Consider the following 19,760-nt stretch of genomic DNA (forward strand, 5'->3'; position numbering starts at 1 on the left):
TTTTTTTTGTCATTATTCAATCACTTGGGACAAAAAAAAATAATATTCAATGGGCTCAACATGCCTCTCAGCAATTTCCTTGGCGTGTCTACTTTCCAAAATGGGCTCATTTGGGGGGGGGGGTTTGTACCGCCTTGCCATTTTAGCACCTCAAGAAATAACATAGGCAGTCATAAACTAAAAGATGTGTAAATTCCAGAAAATGTACCCTAGTTTGTAGACGCTATAACTTTTGCGCAAACCAATAAATATACGCCTATTGACATTTTTTTTACCAAAGACATGTGGCCGAATACATTTTGGCCTAAATGTATGACCAAAATTGAGTTTATTGGATTTTTTTTATAACAAAAAGTAGAAAATATCATTTTTTTTCAAAATTTTCAGTCTTTTTCCGTTTATAGCGCAAAAAATACAAACTGCAGAGGTGATCAAATACCATCAAAAGAAAGCTCTATTTGTGGGAAGAAAAGGACGCAAATTTTGTTTGGGTACAGCATTGCATGACCGCGCAATTAGAAGTTAAAGCGACGCAGCGCCAAATTGTAAAAAATGCTCTGGTCAGAAAGGGGGTAAATCCTTCCGGGGCTGAAGTGGTTAAACTATAGAAAATAATGTTTGTTTTGTTTTGTTTTTTTACAATTGCTTTTTTAAAAATAAATATTTGTCAAATTAGGGGAAAAATCTTTTTTTTTATTTTGTCTATAGCTAACATTAAATACATTTTTTATTTGCATACACTGGGCTCCATTTACAAAAGGAGATAATAGCACTTCTAACCAAGGGTGGGCCTCCGCTGAAGGACTAGGGGTTGAGCAGCTGACTGAAGAGGAGCCACACCCTCTCAGGATGAGACAGACGCTTGACCTCAGGAACTATCCTTACCAATTACTGCCACACAGCCGGAACCCCCTGCCGTGGCATCCCCTTAGATACTCCCGGACTCCTCCAGCTTATTAGTTGATATGTGCAGAACCGGAAAATACCTGCAGAAACCTTCGCAACCTCAACCCTTCCCTTCTTCATTCTGCTACTGATGGCCTTTACGACAAAATTGCACCCCTGTTCTGCCCAGACCTAACCACTTCCATCTACAACAACAAGCTGTCATCCTCTCTAGATGTACTTGCTCCTCTTTCTACACGCAGAACCAGGCCCCATCTGCAACAACCCTGGCAAACAGATGACACCAGAAGTCTCAAGAGACACAGACATGCTCTTGAGCGAGCATGTCGTAAATCTAAATCCCTGCAAGACTTTACCCTCTACAAATCTGCCTTTCTCAAATACAACTCCTGCCTCCACAGTACTAAACAAACCTACTACAACATTCTCATCAAAACCCTCTCATCCAAACCTCTTCAACTCTTTTCTACCCTTAATTCCTTCCTTCACTCCCCACTGCCCCCACCCACCAACTTGCTTGTCGCTCAACAGATTTCCAACCATTTCAAAAGCAAAATCGACACAATTCGCGAGGAGATTTCCAGCATTTAACTTACTTCCCTACCCAACACATCAGCTCCAACACCACACTCAATACTCTCCTCCTTCTGCCAAGTTACCACCGATGATGTTGATAAACTCCCCTCACAATCACTGCGACCACCTTCCAGCTCTATCCTAAACTCCCTCACCCACATGTTCAACCTCTTCCTCTCCTCCGGCACCTTTCCTTCCCCGCTCAAACATGCACTGGTTACCCCCATACTAAAAACCCTAACTAGACCCCTCCTGTTTGAATAACTTAAGACCCATCTCCCTGCTCCCATTTGCCTCCAAGCTCATCAAACACCTTGTCCATGGCCGAATGAGTCGCTACCTCAAGGACAACAACCTTCTCAACCCCCTACAGTCTGGCTTCTGTCCACAACATTCCACTGAAACTGCCCTACTAAAACTCACCATTGACCTAATTACTGGTAAAACCAATCGCCATTACTCCATACTCATACTCTTAGACCTCTCTGCTGCCTTCGACATAGTTGACCACCTGCTCCTCCTCATCAAACTATACTCCCTTGCCCTCCGTAATTCTGCTTTATCCTGGTTCTCCTCCTACCTATCTCAGCGCACTTTCAGTGTCACTTACAACTCCATCTCCTCCACTCCTCTTCCTTTTTCTGTTGGGGTAACCCAAGGCTCCGTCCTTGGGCCCCTCCTATTCTCACTCTATATCTCTTCCCTGGGCCAGTTGATAAGCTCCCATGGCTTCCAATACCACCTCTACGCCGATGACACTGAGATCTATCTCTCCACTCCTCAACTCACCCCCTTGATCTCCTCACGGATCTCAAACTTACTGAATGACATATCGGTATGGATGTCACACCACTTTCTCAAACTCAATCTTTCTAAAACTGAGCTTGTTATATTTCCTCCTTTCCGGTCCCCCCCCCATGACTTAACCATTAAGATCAACAGCACAACCACTGGTCCCTCCACACATGCCAGGGTGTTGGGTGTAATCCTTGACTCTGACCTCTCCTTCAGCAACCACATCCAGTCACTGGCTAAATCCTGCTACCTTAAAGCGGAGTTCCACACAAAAATGGAACTTCCGCTTTTTGGAACCCTCCCCCCCTCCGGTGTCACATTTGGCACCTTTCAGGGGGGAGCGGGGGTGCAGATACCTGTCTTAGACAGGTATTTGCATCCACTTCCGGCATAGACTCCCACGGGAGTCTATGCCTCTTCCTGACCCTCCGCGCTGTCTCCTGGGAAACACACAGCTCCCAGGAGAGAGCGGGGACCAGTTACGATGCGCAGCGCGACTCGAGCATGCGCAGTAGGGAACCAGGAAGTGAAGCCGCAACGCTTCACTTCCTGATTCCCTCACCTAGGATGGCGGCGGCAGCTGCTGAGAATCGAGCGGTTTATCGGCCTCAGCTGCTGACATCGCTGGACCCTGGGACAGGTAAGTGGCCATGTATTAAAAGTCAGCAACTGCAGTATTTGTAGCTGCTGGCTTTTAATTTTTTTTTTTTTAGGTTGATGTAAGTGGACTCCCTCTTTAACTTCCGCCAGATCTCTAGAATTTGACCCTTCCTGACTAATGACACCACAAAGCAACTTATTCACTCCTTGATTATTTCCTGCCTTGACTACTGCAACTCTCTCCTTAATGGCCATCTCTCTTACTCAGGCTATCCCCCCCTTCAGTCTATTATGAATTCTGCTGCTAGACTCCTACACCTCACTAACCGATCCGTGACTGTTGCTCCTCTCTGCCAATCCCTTTACTGGCTTCCCCTACCTCACCGTATACAATTCAAAATGCTAACCATGACATACAAGGCCATCCACAACATTGGTCGTCTGAGGACTCGGAGGCCTGTAATGCTGGCTGCACAGCCTGCTAAATGCTGCTAAGCGAAGCACGCTACGGACTCGAGACGCTTGCTTGCTGGAAGCAGAAGAGGATGGAGCTCTGTGGAAACCAGAAGTTCATGAGGGTAAGTCCCTGCCTCACAATATCATTTAATTTTGTTAACCACTTCTAGACTGGCTTATGTCGATATACAGCGTCAAAGTGGTTTGTTCCTGCGAATCGACGTATGGGTACATCTGTACCTTTAAGGGTGATAGCAAGCGCACGTGCGCTGCACGACGGGAAACCCAAAGTGCATGGCTGGCGGAACGGGGATTTGTGTTGTAAACACACAAATCCATGTTCTGTCAGGAGCGAAGAGACATATTGTTTGTTCCTACTAAGTAGGAACAACGATATGTCTCCTCCTCTAGTCAGTCCTATCCCCTCACAGTTAGAACACACTGAGCGAACACACATTTAACCCCTTGATCACCCCCTAGTGTTAACCTCTTCCCTGCCAGTGACATTTACACAGTAATCAGTGCATTTTTATAGCCCTGATTGCTGTATAAATGTCAATGGCCCCAAAAATGTATCAAAACTGTCTGATATGACTGCCGCAATGTCGTAGTACTGCTAAAAATCGCAGATCACCGCCATTACTAGTAAAAAAAAATAATAATAAAAATGCCATAAAAATGCCATAAATCTTTTCCCTAGTTTGTAGACGCGATAACTTTTACGCAAACCAATCAATATATGCTTATTGTAATTTTCTTAGCAAAAATATGTAGAAGAATACGTATCGGCCTAAACTGATGAAGAAATTTGTTTTTTAAAAACAATTTTGGGGATATTTATTATAGCAAAAAGCAAAAAGTAAAAAATATTGCGGTTTTTTTTTTCAAATTTGTCGCTCTTTTTTTGTTTATAGCACAAAAAATAAAAACTGCAGAGGTGTTCAAAGAGCACCAAAAGAAAGCTCTGTTTGTGGGTAAAAAAAGGATGTTAATTTTGTTTGAGTACTGCGCAATTGTCAGTTAAAGCAACACAGCGCCATATCGCAAAAAAATGGCCTGGTCATTGGGCAGCCAAATCTTCCGGTCTGTAAGTGGTTAATGAAAACGTACTTGATTTTCATCAAAGTTTTTGTCAGTGGATGAAAATGTGGTGTACTTTTAGTTTTTTGTTTTCGTCACTGTAAAAAAATGCCACTGACTAAAATTTTTTGTCGAAAATGTTTACGAAATTAACACTGATGAAGAGTCAACATAGGACACACATAAGACCCGCACTAGGTGTTGGGCAGGTTTCATTCTGTTACTGGGAGGGAGGTAACAGAGGTACGCTGACTGCTAACAAACTATCTGTATGCAGTATATTGTATAAATACAAAGATGTCTGTTATATTCCCAGGAGATGAACATTGTCCTACATGAGATGTTTTTATTATCTGTGTCCCTCCATGTAACTATTTCTATGAATACAGTACAAGTCACAGCCCAGCCTCACCCTGTGTAGAGGACGTGACCCTCCCAACTGCATTCTTCCCTGGTGTCAGAGATTTTAGTTTCAATTCCTCATCTGCTGTCAGCGATGGCGTCTGCTGATCTGAGAGCTGAGTTGAAATGTTCCATCTGTCTGAACATTTATAACGATCCCGTAAACCTGAGATGTGGACACAACTTCTGCCGGGTCTGTATTGATCGTGTGCTGGATACACAGGAGGGGTCTGGAGGATATTCCTGTCCTGAATGCAGAGAGAAGTCTCAGGATCGGCCTGCACTGCAGAGGAACATAACACTACGTAACATAGTGGAGAATTTCCTGTCTGCTCAGCCAGATCGGGAGGAGTCCGGGGTCTTCTGTACTTACTGTGTGGACTCTCCTGTACCTGCTGTTAGATCCTGTCTGCACTGTGAGGTTTCTTTGTGTGATAAACACCTAAGAGTCCACAAAAAGTCCCCAGAACACGTCGTATGTGACCCCACCTTGTCCATGGAGAGCAGGAAATGCTCCGTCCATAAGGAAGTTTTGAAGTATTTCTGTAGTAAAGATCATACATACGTGTGTGTGTCCTGCTGTCTGATTGGAGAACATAAAGGACATGAGATGGAGTCACTGGATGAGGCTTCTGAGAAGAAGAAGGAGACACTGAGGAATGTTCTGCAGAAACTTCTGACAAAGAGAGAGGAGACGGAGGAAAGAGTCCAAAGTCTGCAGGAACACAGGAGGAAAGTAGAAGAAGAAGCAGCTGGTGACACCGAGAGAGTCACTGTCCTGTTTAGAGATCTCAGGAGACGTCTGAAGGACCTGGAGAAGAGAATCCTGAGGGAAATCTCCGGGAGGGCAGAGCGGATCTCCATCTCCATCCGGGATCTGGAAATAAAGAAGGAGGAGCTGTCCAGGAAGATGCGTCACATTGAGGAGCTGTGTAACATGACGGATCCACTGACTGTCTTACAGGAATCAGACACAGGTGACTTGTGTGATACTGAGGATGGAGATAATGAGGACAGAGAGAGACATGAGGAACTCCTCCATGATGGAGGGGGTCTGGATGTGGCGGGGGTCTTACACACAGGTTTATCTGATATAATAACAGAGGTAAATGTATACTCCTATATACAGGGAGCTGCAGACATATTACTGGATGTAAACACAGCTCATAATGATCTACAGATATCAGATGACAGGAAAACTGTATCCAGGTCAGATAGAAACCAGAATCATCCAGAAACACCAGAGAGATATCAAAATTATCCTCAGGTGTTGAGCAGTCGGAGTTTCTCCTCAGGGAGACATTACTGGGAAGTGGATGTCGGGGGATCAGATAGATGGAGAGTTGGGATGTGTTACCCCAGTATAGACAGGAGAGGACTGCAGTCAAGGATTGGAAGTAATAAGAAGTCCTGGGGATTGTACAGGAATTGTAATCAGTATTGGGTGATACATGACAGTAAATCGATCCCCTTACCCACCAATCTCTCCAGTAACAGAGTCAGGATATATCTGGATTATGAGGCCGGGCGGATCTCCTTTTATGATCTGTGTGACCCGATCCGACATCTCCACACCTTCACCACCACATTCACTGAGCCCCTCCATGCTGGGTTAGGTGTATGGGGAGGTTGTATAAAGATCTGTGGGGGGAAACGGGAGATGTGAGAGCTCCGCCCCAAGACTGATGACATCATAGTAAGGGAGGGTCAGATCGGTTAAATATTCATCCAATGGGGCAGATGGTGGGGACTCCAGTCAGTGTCTCTTTTATTGTAGTTTGGGGTACAGTACAAATCAGGGTGCAGGGTTACAGAAATAGGAGGCCGTGCTACAAAATCATGCTGATCTGCAATGTAATAGAGGAAATAAATGAGTAGAATAGAAAAAGTCAGTTTATACTGTAGGTGTGAGATGTTTTTTTGGTTTGTTGATGTACAAAGTAACATTATTGTGTGACCGGGTGTACCCCTCACAGGAGGACTGAACCCCCAGAAATGTGGAAGAGGGGAGATAAAGTTTAGGGTTATGCCCTATACACAAGGTTGGATTTTCCAATGGAAAATGTGTGATAGGACCTTGTTGTCGGAAATTCCGACCGTGTGTGGGCTCCATCACACATTTTCCATCGGAATTTCCGACACACAAAGTTTGAGAGCAGGCTATAAAATTTTCTGACAACAAAATCCGTTGTCGGAAATTCCGATCGTGTGTACACAAATCCGACGCACAAAGTGCCACGCATGCTCAGAATAAATAAAGAGATGAAAGCTATTGGCCACTGCCCCGTTTATAGTCCCGACGTACGTGTTTTACGTCACCGCGTTTAGAACGATCGGATTTTCCAACAACTTTGTGTGAACGTGTGTATGCAAGAAAAGTTTGAGCCAACATCCGTCTGTAAAAATCCAATGGATTTTGTTGTCGGAATGTCCGATCAATGTCCGATCGTGTGTACGGGGCATTAGAGTGAGAAAAGAGAACAAAACAGAAACGTCTGTCATCTATCTCCTCTATACAGGGTCGGGGGGTCTGAGCTCTGCAGTGCTCTATGTCGCCCCCTGGAAATTTACACCAGAACATGTTTTTATTAATGCCTCATCTTAATGCAATCAGAGCTCTTGTACTCTGTGATGTCATTAAATCCCAATAGAAATTTCAGCTTAACCCCTTGGCGCCAACTCCTCCCAGCCCATTAAGGGGTTTAGGGTGGCAGGAGGTGGGGCGGGGCTTATAATCCTGGGACCGCTGTGATTGGCTGTCACGGGGGTCACAGGATTGGAAAGCTGCCGATCGCAGCTTTCTGTTTCTCACCAGAAATGTGCCGGCACTGGGCGCTCACTCTCGGCACAGCTGTATTTGCCATATTGCACACAAATTTGCAGTCGCTCAGTACCAAGGCTCACCCTCTGAGAGGCGGCATATTTGCATACTGTCGGCACCAACAGGTTAAATCTGATAAATACATTCCAAGGGCTTCAAACCAAAAACTGTGCAAAGTTGTTTTTTTTTTTTTTTTTAGAAAGCAGCCACAGCCTAAGTAAAAAAAGCCTTCGCCCTGCCAAAATGCTTCAAAGAAGAACCCTTGCTCTCTGTCTGGAAGCAGCTGTCTTTCTGCAGAGGTCCAACCAACATGCCCATTGCTGAGTCACAACTAGTCACAGCCAATTAACAGGGAGTATGAGCTTTACGAATTGGAGAGATCTAGATTTGACTCAACAGAGGGTGTGTCAAATCTGTGCAGGGAGACCACTGCTTCCACATGTGGCAAGGGTTCCTGGCAGGGGGCTGGTGTTTCTACTCAAGTTTGATTTCATTTTGAAATAATTTTATGTACATTTTTATGAATAATTGGGGCGCTCTAATACAGGAGGTTTGTTACTGGCCAGATCACCAGATGAAAACAGAGGGAAAAAAGCCTAAAAAAAAAGAAAACGAATGCAGCCGCCACATCTAATGATTGGTAAGCTGCAATATATGCCATTTTTGGTTTCGGGTTTATTATACCACTTTAATTGGTTAATCTAGAAAAAGATTGGTGTCATATTGGGATAGGACACTATATACACTATATTACCATAAAATTTGGTACGCCTGCCTATACACACATGAACTATAATGACATCCCAGTCTTATGCCCTGTACACACGGTCGGACATTGATCGGACATTCCGACATCAAAATCCATAGGATTTTTTTCGACGGATGTTGGCTCAAGCTTGTCTTGCATACACACGGTCACACAAAGTTGTCGGAAAATCCGATCATTCTGAACGCGGTGATGTAAAACACGTACGTCGGAACTATAAACGGGGCAGTGGCCAATAGCTTTCATTTCTTTATTTATTCTGAGCATGCGTGGCACTTTGTCTGTCGGATATGTGTACACACGATCGGAATTTCCGACAATGGATTTTGTTGTCGGAAAATTTTATATCCTGCTCTCAAACTTTGTGTGTCGGAAAATCCGATGGAAAAAGTCAGATGGAGCCTACACACGGTCGGAATTTCCGACAACACGCTCCGTTCGCACATTTTCCGTCGGAAAATCCGACCGTGTGTACGGGGCAATAGTCCGTAGACTTCAATATTGAGTTGGCCCACCCTTTGCAGCTATAACAGCTTCAACTCTTCTGGGAAAGCTGTCCACAAGGTTTAGGAGTGTGTCTATGGGAATGTTTGACCATTCTTCCAGAAGTGCATTTGTGAGGTCAGGGACTGATGTTGAATGAGAAGGCCTGGCTCACAGTCTCCTCTCTAATTCATCCCAAAGTTGTTCTATCGGGTTGAGGTCATGGCTCTGTGCAGGCCAGTCAAGTTCCTCCACCCCAAACTCACTCATCCTTGTCTTTATGGACCTTGCTTTGTGCACTGGTGCACAGTCATGTTGGAACAGGAAGGGGCCGTCCCCAAACTGTTCCCACAAAGTTAGGATCATGAAATTGTCCAAAATGCCTTGGTAAGCTGACGCCTTAAGAGTTCCCTTCACTGGAACTAAGTGGCCAAGCCCAACCCCTGAAAACAACCCCCACACCCTAATCCCCCATCCACCAAATGATTTGGAGGAATGGCCCAATACTTTTAGAAATATAATGTGAATGAGTGAGTTTGGGGTGGAGGAACTTGACTGGCCTGCACAGAGACCTGACCTCAACCCAATAGAAATCTTTTGGAATCAACTAGAGCGAGCCAGGCCTTCTTATCCAACATCAGTGCCCTGACCTCACAAATGGGCTTCTGGAAGAATGGTCAAACATTCCCATAGACACACTCCTAAACCTTGTGGACAGCCTTCCCAGAAGATTTACAGCTGTTATAGCTGCAAAGGGTGGGCCAACTCAATATTGAACCCTACGGACTAAGACTGGGATGCCATTAAAGTTCATGTGTGTGTAAACCCCGGATGACGTCTAAGCAGACAAAACACGTCGGGTCGAGTCCTGCCAACATCATTGCGTTAATCCATGTCTCTGTAAGAGCCCTTTTATCTACATTTGAAATGTGAGTGTTCCTGTTTACACTTTTTTTTTAAAATTTTTGGTGTCATGGTGTGAGTACGTGGATACCCTTTGGTCCTCCTTCCCTCCATGTGAACTTCATCCAAATGTTTTACTGTGAACTTGCCGATGACCAGTACCGTTCAGACCCAGAATTGTGATCGTGGTGACCTGGATCTGTAATTGTTTCCACTTTAAACGGTGAATATCACCACAAGCCTGCATGACTTAAGAGGTATATATATGCCCCTTTGAGTCCACTGTTTCCGGTAAGCCTTCACACAATCGGTGGTGGTTCCTCTTGAGATCCCCTTTCTGTCATGTTCTCACTGATGCCTCCTGTGATGTCAACTTACTGACCGCGTCTATTGACACCGGGACTTTTCACTCAACCCTTCCCCTCCTGTTTTGTACACTTTTTTTCACATTGGTGGACACTATTTATTCATTCATTTATTGTTTTTATATCCCACTTGTGTTTTTACACTCATATTGTGTTATATTTGGTCACACATATATTATCATTATTTTTCAACTGTATATGTAAGCGCTGCATTTTCTTTTTGGGTGTGTGTAAAGGCAGGTGTCCCAATACTTTTGGCAATATAGTGTATGTATTAAGGGGGAGGGTGTAAGGTTTTATCAAATCACAGGCCTGTCTGTAAGGAAAAGTGTGTGGCTTGTTCGATGTCTTATAGCTGCATATATCCAGATTGATCTTCAGTGCATACCCAAATGTTTATGGGGCTCTCCACACACAATCAATCATTTCCTCTTTTTTCTGTATAATTTTCTATCATTTGTAATTTTTCACTTTTTTGTTTTGAAAATCCAAAAAAAAAAATCACAAGAAACTCTCAATGGTGTAAATCAGCGGCCCCCAACCTCCCCGGCACCAGGGACCAGGTTCCTGGAAGACAGAATGGGGGGCAGCCTGTCACTTCAGGGGGGTTGGGGGGTAATGCAGCCGTATTGCCTGAAGTCAGCTCACAGGTCTTACCAGTGCTCTATGACGGTGAGGAGTCTTTCCCTGGCCCGGCTCTCCTCCCCTTTCTCCTCATCTCTGCTCCTCTTCTTCCCAAGGTGACCAGAGAGGGGAGGGAGTACTGGTGCTGGGAGAAGGGGAGCGGGCACCCTCCGGTGGTTGGAGGGTGGCATTGCAAGTCGTGCTGGCTCACTCTACCCACTGCCCACCCCCCCTCCGCCCCGCGCAGTGCGGCCCCAACAGGCCACAGACTGGCACCGGAGTTGGGGACCTCTGGTCTAAAAGAATAATGCAGAAATATAGGACATATGTGAATTGGCCTTTATTTATGCCATGTAATTTGCAGACAGTTTAACCTGTATCATATTTTTCTTTATGAATGTATTTTTTGTTAATTTTTGATTAAATAAAAAAGAAAAAGAAAACAATTCCATGTTTGATTCCGGTATGGATTTCTCGTCTTTCCTCCCATTCATACCTGTGCTCAGATCCCAATATCTTATACATATATAAAACCCATCAGGTGCTAAAGGGGTGTGTCTACAAATTCTGGATGAACCCTCTGCACATTGCTAGATACCGTTTCTATCCTACAACTTGTGTCTATCTGCCCCATATTGGCACTATATCCACTGGAGTATTTGTATTTTACACAGCAAATATTCAATGCACTATGGAAACCTGGTGTACAGAACACCCCCAGAAATGTTTACCTTTTAAATATTTATTACAATTTTCTTCTTCTTCTTTTTTTATCAGCCCTGTTGAAGGGGGGGGTTTTGGTGAGATATCAGGGGTGTAAACAGACCCCTGACATCTCCCCTTTGAGACAGGGAAAGGGATTGAGGACAGAGATTCCACAGTCCCTTTCTCTGCAGCCTCAGCTGCACTGAAAATGAATGGACAGGAGACAGAGGCTCCTCTCCATTCATAGTTGACAAATGTCCCGGATTTCCCGGGACATTTCCAGTAGTTAGACCTTTGTCCCGGTCTTACTGTATCACAGGAAATGTCCTGGGAAATCTGCATTTTCCCAATTTTTCTCCGCCGCCCCTAGAGGTCTGAGAACCGGCACTGGTGAATTGTCCCAGCTGAGCTTTCGTGTAACAGGTCACTCGCCCAGGGGAGGAAACAAGAGGTGGAGCCTGGGTGGCTACCAATAGAAATGGAGTTGCTGCCAACCCCCGCCCCCCGGGCTGCTGCCGGTCTGTGACCTGTTGTGTTAAAGGCCTTGGGGTGGGGCGTTGGCGGCAGCTCTATTTCTATTGGCAGCCACCCAGGCTCCACCTCTTGTTTCCTTCCCTGGGTGAGTGACCTATTACAAAAGAGCTGGTCTTCTGTAATGGCAGCGGAGTTTAACTCATGCATGATTATCCGACAAGAGGCAGAGCCAAGGGACTCTGCTGGGGACACCCGATGTAAGGTGGGACTCCGCTGGGGACACCTGATGTAAGGAGGGACTACACTGGGGACACCCCATATAAGGAGGGACTCCGCTGGGGACACCTGGTGTAAGGAGGGACTCTGCTGTGGACAACTGATGTAAGGTGGGACTATACTGGGGACACCTGATATAAGGAGGGTCTCCGCTGGGGACACCTGATGTTAGGAGGGACTCCATTGGGGACACCTGATGTAAGGAGGGACTCAGCTGGGGAAACCTGATGTAAGGAGGGACTCAGCTGGGGACACCTGATGTAGAGAGGGACTCCACTGGGGACTCTTGATGTAAGGAGGGACTCTGCTGGGGACACTTGATGTAAGGAGGGACTGTACTGGGGACACCTGATGTATGGAGGGACTCCGCTTGGGGCACCTGGTAGCATAAAGTAATGCAACGATCTCCATTTTATTCTCTAGTGTGTCTGCTAAAAAAAAAAAAATATTATATATATATATATATATATATATATATATATATATATATATATATATATATATATATATATATATATATATATATATATATATATATAAAATGTTTGTCCTAATTCATTTTAAATTTTAAACAACAAATGTTAGAAATAGGCTCAGTCATTAAGTGGTTAAATACATTTTTTTTTTTTTGGTATTTTTTCGGGTTAATCACATTTATAATAAACATTTTGCATTTACACAAGTCCCACTTACAGCACGTAGATAGCATATTCACATATACCTATATTGTAAAAATATACACTTGAAACTTTATGAGTACTATAAATTAATATAATCATCCATATACCCATGAAGATTACATCCAAAAACAGTATACTTCTTTCATCAGCATAAAAAAATAATAATATTAAAAAAATTACTAATAAAGCCACCTTTCCATATGCAAATAACCATTGTCATAGTTGTAACAGAAGCATAATTTTAGTGTCACTTAAACTATAGAAATTCAGTTTTGTTTTGGTTTTGGTTTTTTTACAATTGCTTTTTTAAAAAGAAATATTTGTAAAATTAGGGGAAAATTTTTTTTTTTTTATTTTGTCTATAGATAACATTAAATACATTTTTTATTTGCATACACTTGGCTCCATTTACAAAAAGAGACAACAGCACTTCTAACCAAGGGTGGGCCTCCCCTAAGGACTAGGGGTTGAGCAGCTGACTGAAGAGGAGCCACACCCTCTCAGAATGAGACAGACACTTGACCTCGGGAATTGTCCTTACCAGTTAATGCCACACAGCCGGGACCCCCTGCCGTGGCATCCCCTGAGATACTCCCGGACTCCTCCTGCTTATTAGTAGGGATGGGCTGTCTGTTCGGGTCAAACATGAGTTCAACTCAAACATTGGCTGTTTGCCCGTCCGCCGAATAGCGAACAATTTGTTGTGTTCGCGGCAAATACGAAAGCCGCAGGCACCCTTTAAAAGTCTATGGGAGAAATCAAAAGTGCTAATTTTAAAGGTTAATATGCAAGTTATTGTCATAAAAAGTGTTTGTGGACCCAGGTCCTGCCCCAGGGGACATGTATCAATGCAAAAAAAGTTTTAAAAACAGCCATTTTTTCGGGAGCAGTGATTTTATTAATGCTTAAAGTGAAAAAATAAAAGTGAAATATTCCTTTAAATTTCGTACCTGGGGGTGTCTATACTATGCCTGTAAAGTGGCGCATGTTTCCCGTGTTTACAACAGTTCTAGAGCAAAATGACATTTCTAAAGGAAAAAAGTAATTTAAAAGTGCTAGCGCTAGTGCCGGCTATTAATGAATTGTTGGTCCCAACAATACACATAAAAGTTCATTGATAAAAACGGCATGGATTTTAAGGGGAACCTCGCACCAAAATTTAAAGAAAAATGGCGTGGGGGTCCCCCTAAAAATTCATACCAGACCCTTATCCGAGCATGTAACCTGGCAGGCCGCAGGAAAAGAGGGGGGACGAGAGAGCGCCCCCCTCTCCTGAACTCTACCGGTACACATGCCCTCAACATGGGGAGGATGTCCCCATGTTGATAAGGACAAAGGCCTCATCCCCACAACCCTTGCCCAGTGGTTGTGGGGGTCTGCGGGCGGGGGGCTTATCGGAATCTGGAAGCCCCCTTTAACAAGGGGACCCCCAGATCCCGCCCCCCTGTTTGAAATGGTAACGGGTACATTGTACCCATAACATTTCACAAAAAAAGTGTCAAAATTGAAAAAAAAAACAACACACAGAGGGAAGTCCTTTATTAAAAAATAAAAAAATCAAATGTCCCACGTAGTCCATTCACCTCCGCCGAGGGAACAAAAAAAAAAAAAGCTCTGCCTCCATGGGAGGGGCACGCCGTATGACGTGTCTTAAAAGGTGACAGCTCTTTTATAACTGAGGGCGGGGCCACACGTGACATCGCCGGGTGACCCCACCCCCCTCCGACGCATGGGGACATCCCTATGGCTTTCTCTGTAGCGTCAGAGGTGGTGGGTCCACCCGGTCCGCCCCCTCTGATGCACAGGGACACCCCTATGGCTTGCCCCATAGCTTCAGAGGGGGTGGGACACCCTTATGGCTTTCCCCATAGGGATGTCCCCGTGTGTCAGAGGGGGCGGACCTTGTGTTCACCCCTCACTGCCCCCCCCCACCAACTTGTTTACCGCTCAACAGATTGCCAACCATTTCAAAAGCAAAATCGACACAATTTGCGTGGAGATATCCAGCATTCAAGTTCCTCCCCTACCCAACACATTAGGTCCAACACCACACTCAATACTCTCCTCCTTCTGCCCAGTTACCACAGATGAAGTTGATAAACTCCTCTCCATGGCCCGCCCTGGATGCTGTCCCCTCACAATTACTGCGACCACCATCCCGCTCTATCCTAAACTCCCTACCCCACATCAACCTCTCCTCCGGCACCTTTCCTTCCCTGCTCAAACATGCTCTCGTTACCCCCATACTTAAAAAACCCTCACTAGACCCCACCTGTTTGAATAACTTAAGACCCATCGCCCTGCTCCCATTTGCCTCCAAGCTCATTGAACGCCTTGTCCATGACTGAATTAGTCGCTACCTCACGGACAACAACCTTCTCAACCCCCTACAGTCCGGCTTCCGTCCACAACATTCCACTAGAACTCTTCAATAAGGAACCAGCATGTTTAGCAAAAATATAAATGTTTAATATAGAAAAAATGATACCACATATACACCAGATTATGTCAACAAAAAATTGACAATAAGTGAACCAATAACAACCACTACCAATTAAAATAGACAACGTTGTCTAGAAACAAAGAACAACATACAGATGGCCACCACAACAAATACAGACACATCTAATTGGCCAGCTGGACTTAAAAAGTCTCATGTAAAGTATATATAGCTGAAAATGGAAAGCCAATGGGTGACGGTATGCAGCCTTGAATGAAGGGGAGTCCGCAATGTACACTGCCGATGGCAGGCCTGGGTTTGACTACAGGTAGGTGTACAAACTATGAGGTTGCTGGTAATAGCGCTGACAGGTAGATATCAGCCGCAGCAAGTAGCATGCATGAGCGGTTGTGTCAGTGCTGGGCAGAGATGCAAGGGGGGATGGTGTGCCTGTGTGACTATGGATATACGACAACAGCGTGTGAAATGATGCGATCTCACCAGACCATAGGCATCCGGGTACAACATGTAAGTTGGACAGTCCAATCCTCCTCAAGCTGAATCATCCTCTGGTCAATGTAAAGTGGCTGATAAGTCCGTGTAAGTAGATGCCCGCCAGGTAAGTGGAAGTGGGGGAACGTAGTGGCGTACCGCCTGCTTGCGGAATGGAGCCACAGTTGCTTCCGGATTCCGTGCTGTGGGGCTATCGACGGACTTTCGGCAGGGCTTGAGCGGCTTCAGCAGTAGCGAATCAGATCCCAGGGGCTGGTGGGTGGGTCTGTACGGGTGCTACATCGAACGTGATGGCGTCATGCTGGTTCTACATTGACCAGAGGATGATTCAGCTTGAGGAGGATTGGACTGTCCAACTTACATGTTGTACCCGGATGCCTATGGTCTGGTGAGATCGCATCATTTCACACGCTGTTGTCGTATATCCATAGTCACACAGGCACACCATCCCCCCTTGCATCTCTGCCCAGCACTGACACAACCGCTCATGCATGCTACTTGCTGCGGCTGATATCTACCTGTCAGCGCTATTACCAGCAACCTCATAGTTTGTACACCTACCTGTAGTCAAACCCAGGCCTGCCATCGGCAGTGTACATTGCGGACTCCCCTTCATTCAAGGCTGCATACCGTCACCCATTGGCTTTCCATTTTCAGCTATATATACTTTACATGAGACTTTTTAAGTCCAGCTGGCCAATTAGATGTGTCTGTATGTGTTGTGGTGGCCATCTGTATGTTGTTCTTTGTTTCTAGACAACGTTGTCTATTTTAATTGGTAGTGGTTGTTATTGGTTCACTTATTGTCAATTTTTTGTTGACATAATCTGGTGTATATGTGGTATCATTTTTTCTATATTAAACATTTATATTTTTGCTAAACATGCCGGTTCCTTATTGAAGAATTCTTTTTGCCTTCTACCCCTGTTTTTTGCTATGCTCTCCAATTCAGAGGAACACATCCACCTATATTATTCTGGATGTTAGCAAGTATTAGCATCTGTAGGCAGATCCAATTTGGGTATTATCCCTATCTGTCTATAGCTACATGTAATTAGGGCAAAGTGTCTGTTTCATAAGTTTTCTCTTGTTGATTCCACTAGAACTGCCCTACTAAAACTCACCAATGACCTACTAACTTCTAAAACCAATGGCCATTACTCCATACTCATACTCTTAGACCTCTCTGCTGCCTTCGACACAGTTGACCACCTGCTCCTCCTCAGCAAACTACACTCTCTTGCCCTCTGTGATTCTGTTTTATCCTGGTTCTCCTCCTACCTATCTCTGCGCACTTTCAATGTCACTTACAACTCCATCTCCTCCACTCCTCTTCCTCTTTCTGTTGGGGTACACCAAGGCTCCGTCCTTGGGCCCCTCCTATTCTCACTCTATATCTCTTCCCTGGGCCAGTTGATAACCTCCCATGGCTTCCAATACCACCTCTACGCCGATGACACCCAGATCTATCTCTCCACTCCTCAACTCACCCCCTTGATCACCTCATGGATCTCAAACTTACTGAATGACATATCGGTATGGATGTCACACCACTTTCTCAAACTTAATCTTTCTAAAACTGAGCTTGTTATATTTCCTCCTTCCCACCCCCCCCTATGACTTGACCATTAAGATAAACAGCACAACCATTGGTCCCTCCACACATGCCAGGATGCTGGGTGTAATCCTTGACTCTGACCTCTCCCTCAGCCCCCACATCCAATCAGAGAAGTCTATTCCACACCCACCTAACAATTGTCCCCGAGCCACCCCCATCAAATAATTTCCTGCATCTATTACCTTTTGTACCACCACCCCTCCCTTTAGAATGTAAGCTCTACGAGCAGGGCCCTCCTGTCCCTTCTGTATTGTGCTGTTCCCCCTCTACATAGTAAAGCTCTGCGTAAACTGTTGGCGCTATATAAAACGTGTATTATAATAATAATAGAAATACTCCCGGACTCCTCCAGCTTATTAATTGATTTGTGCAGAACCGAGAAATGTGTTTAGTTTCATTCCGGATAGATTCGTTATGTTACTAATTTTGTTTTATTTAGTTTCATTTAGTTTATTAATTTTCTAACAAATTCCAAATTTTAAATTCTGTGTGAAGATTAGCTGGTTTTAAAAGGAGCGTGCCAGAAAGCCGGCCACTGCATCCTTAACAACTGATGACTCATCAGCTGTCAACAAGCTTCCCCGCTGACAGCTGAATTCTGCAGAATTTAGTTTTTTTTTCATTTTGTTTCATTTCATTTCATTTTGTTAATACATTTCTTAACAAATTGCAAATATTCGGGACTATTCAAAACTGGATTGATCGAAAAACGATTTAAATTTTATGTGAAAAATAGATGGTGGTTAAGAAACGTGCCTGGAAGCCGGCCGCCACATCCTTAACAACCGATGATTCATCAGCTGTCAACATATATTATATTTTATTTTTATTTTTATTATATATTATTCAGTTTTGATGATTATTAATCCCCCCCTCTTTTTCCCCTTTATATATTTTTTTCCCTTCTATATATTTTTTATTTTCATATATATTTTTTATCTTCATATATTTTTCATTTTTATTTTTACATTATATTTATTTGTTTTTCATAATTCTTTTGTTTCAGCAATAATATTACCATTATTATTATTATTATTAATACACATGTTGTTTTTTCTTATGATATATATGTGTATAATTATGTTCCAGCAATAATAACACTACTACTATTATTATTATCTATTGTTTTCCCATGATATATACATATATATACATTTGCCCTTAGTCTTCAGTTATTGACGTTTATACGATCAGCTGTAGTGTGTTTTTTTTTCCCTCTATGCGGAGCTATATAAGTTGTCTTCCTCTTCGTCCATCCTACACTTGATAAAGGAGCGCGCATGCCCAGTGGGTACTTCGCGCATGCTCTGAAACGCGTTGTGGTTCTCTCCACTCCGGTGATGTCACACGCCAACGAGCGCCCTCGTCTTGGTTACAGCCCCTGATCCATATTGCTGTATCCACGCCATGGACGCCGGGACCAAACCTGGAGCCGTTCCCCAATTTGGTGCTGTAATTCTCCTTACCAATTCTGTAAGTGTGGATAACGTGTTTGTTGTTACCATTAAATACCTGCACTCAGAGGCGCTTTCCTTTTGTTCTTTTTTACATCAGCTGTCAACAGGCTTCCCCGCTGACAGCCTGGAGGCTATTGCTGCTTGCCAAACTTCTCTAACTACCAGGATAGAGGAGGTAAAGATAGACATATCTTTGCTCAGACAGGACATGCAGCAGCTGAGGGACAGAGTAGGGGAGTCGGAGTAGTGCCTGGGACGGGTGGAGGATGTTATCCCCCCACTACAGGAGTCATCCGATCAAGAAAATCGCCTCAACTACAGCAGAAGCAAGACGATCGAGAATCGCATGCGGGGGAACAATCTGCGATTCATAGGGCTTCCTGAGGGCAGGGAAGGTAATAATCCAGCTACCTTTCTAGAAGACTTATTGATTAATATCTATGGGAGAGAGGCCTTCTCACAATCATTTGTGGTGGAACGTGCGCACCAGATGCCTGCAAAAAATCCACCGCAGGATGCACCTCCTCGAGTGTTCATTGCCAAATTCCTTAATTATAAGGACCGAGACGCCATCCTCCGCCTGTCATGATAAAAAAACACAGGGGCGGAGGTTATCCAGTGACGTAATCAGATGACCCCGCCCCCATGTCTACCTCTCAGTCGGCTAGTGTCATTATAGGGTGGGGTCACCTGGTGATTTTTTTGACCGACCCAAATTTGAATTATTCTGAAAATTAGAAATTTGCTATAAAACAAAAATACGAAACAAAACAAATTTCAACAAAATTTGTTACTATTTAATTTGGAGATTCGGATACGT

The 19,760-nt window shown here is 44.3% G+C and overlaps 1 protein-coding gene across 1 annotated transcript; it reads left to right on the forward strand.

Annotated features, from left to right (window-relative positions):
- The first annotated feature begins 4,871 nt into the window (after positions 1-4,871).
- Positions 4,872-7,169, forward strand: LOC141134924 (E3 ubiquitin-protein ligase TRIM39-like). The gene has a single exon (XM_073624355.1). It carries the CDS (start codon positions 4,910-4,912, stop codon positions 6,479-6,481), a length of 1,572 nt encoding a protein of 523 aa, XP_073480456.1. The 5' UTR covers positions 4,872-4,909; the 3' UTR covers positions 6,482-7,169.
- Positions 7,170-19,760: the final 12,591 nt, after the last annotated feature.

This window comes from Aquarana catesbeiana, linkage group LG03 (genome assembly GCF_042186555.1).
Source record: "Aquarana catesbeiana isolate 2022-GZ linkage group LG03, ASM4218655v1, whole genome shotgun sequence".
NCBI lineage: Eukaryota > Metazoa > Chordata > Amphibia > Anura > Ranidae > Aquarana > Aquarana catesbeiana.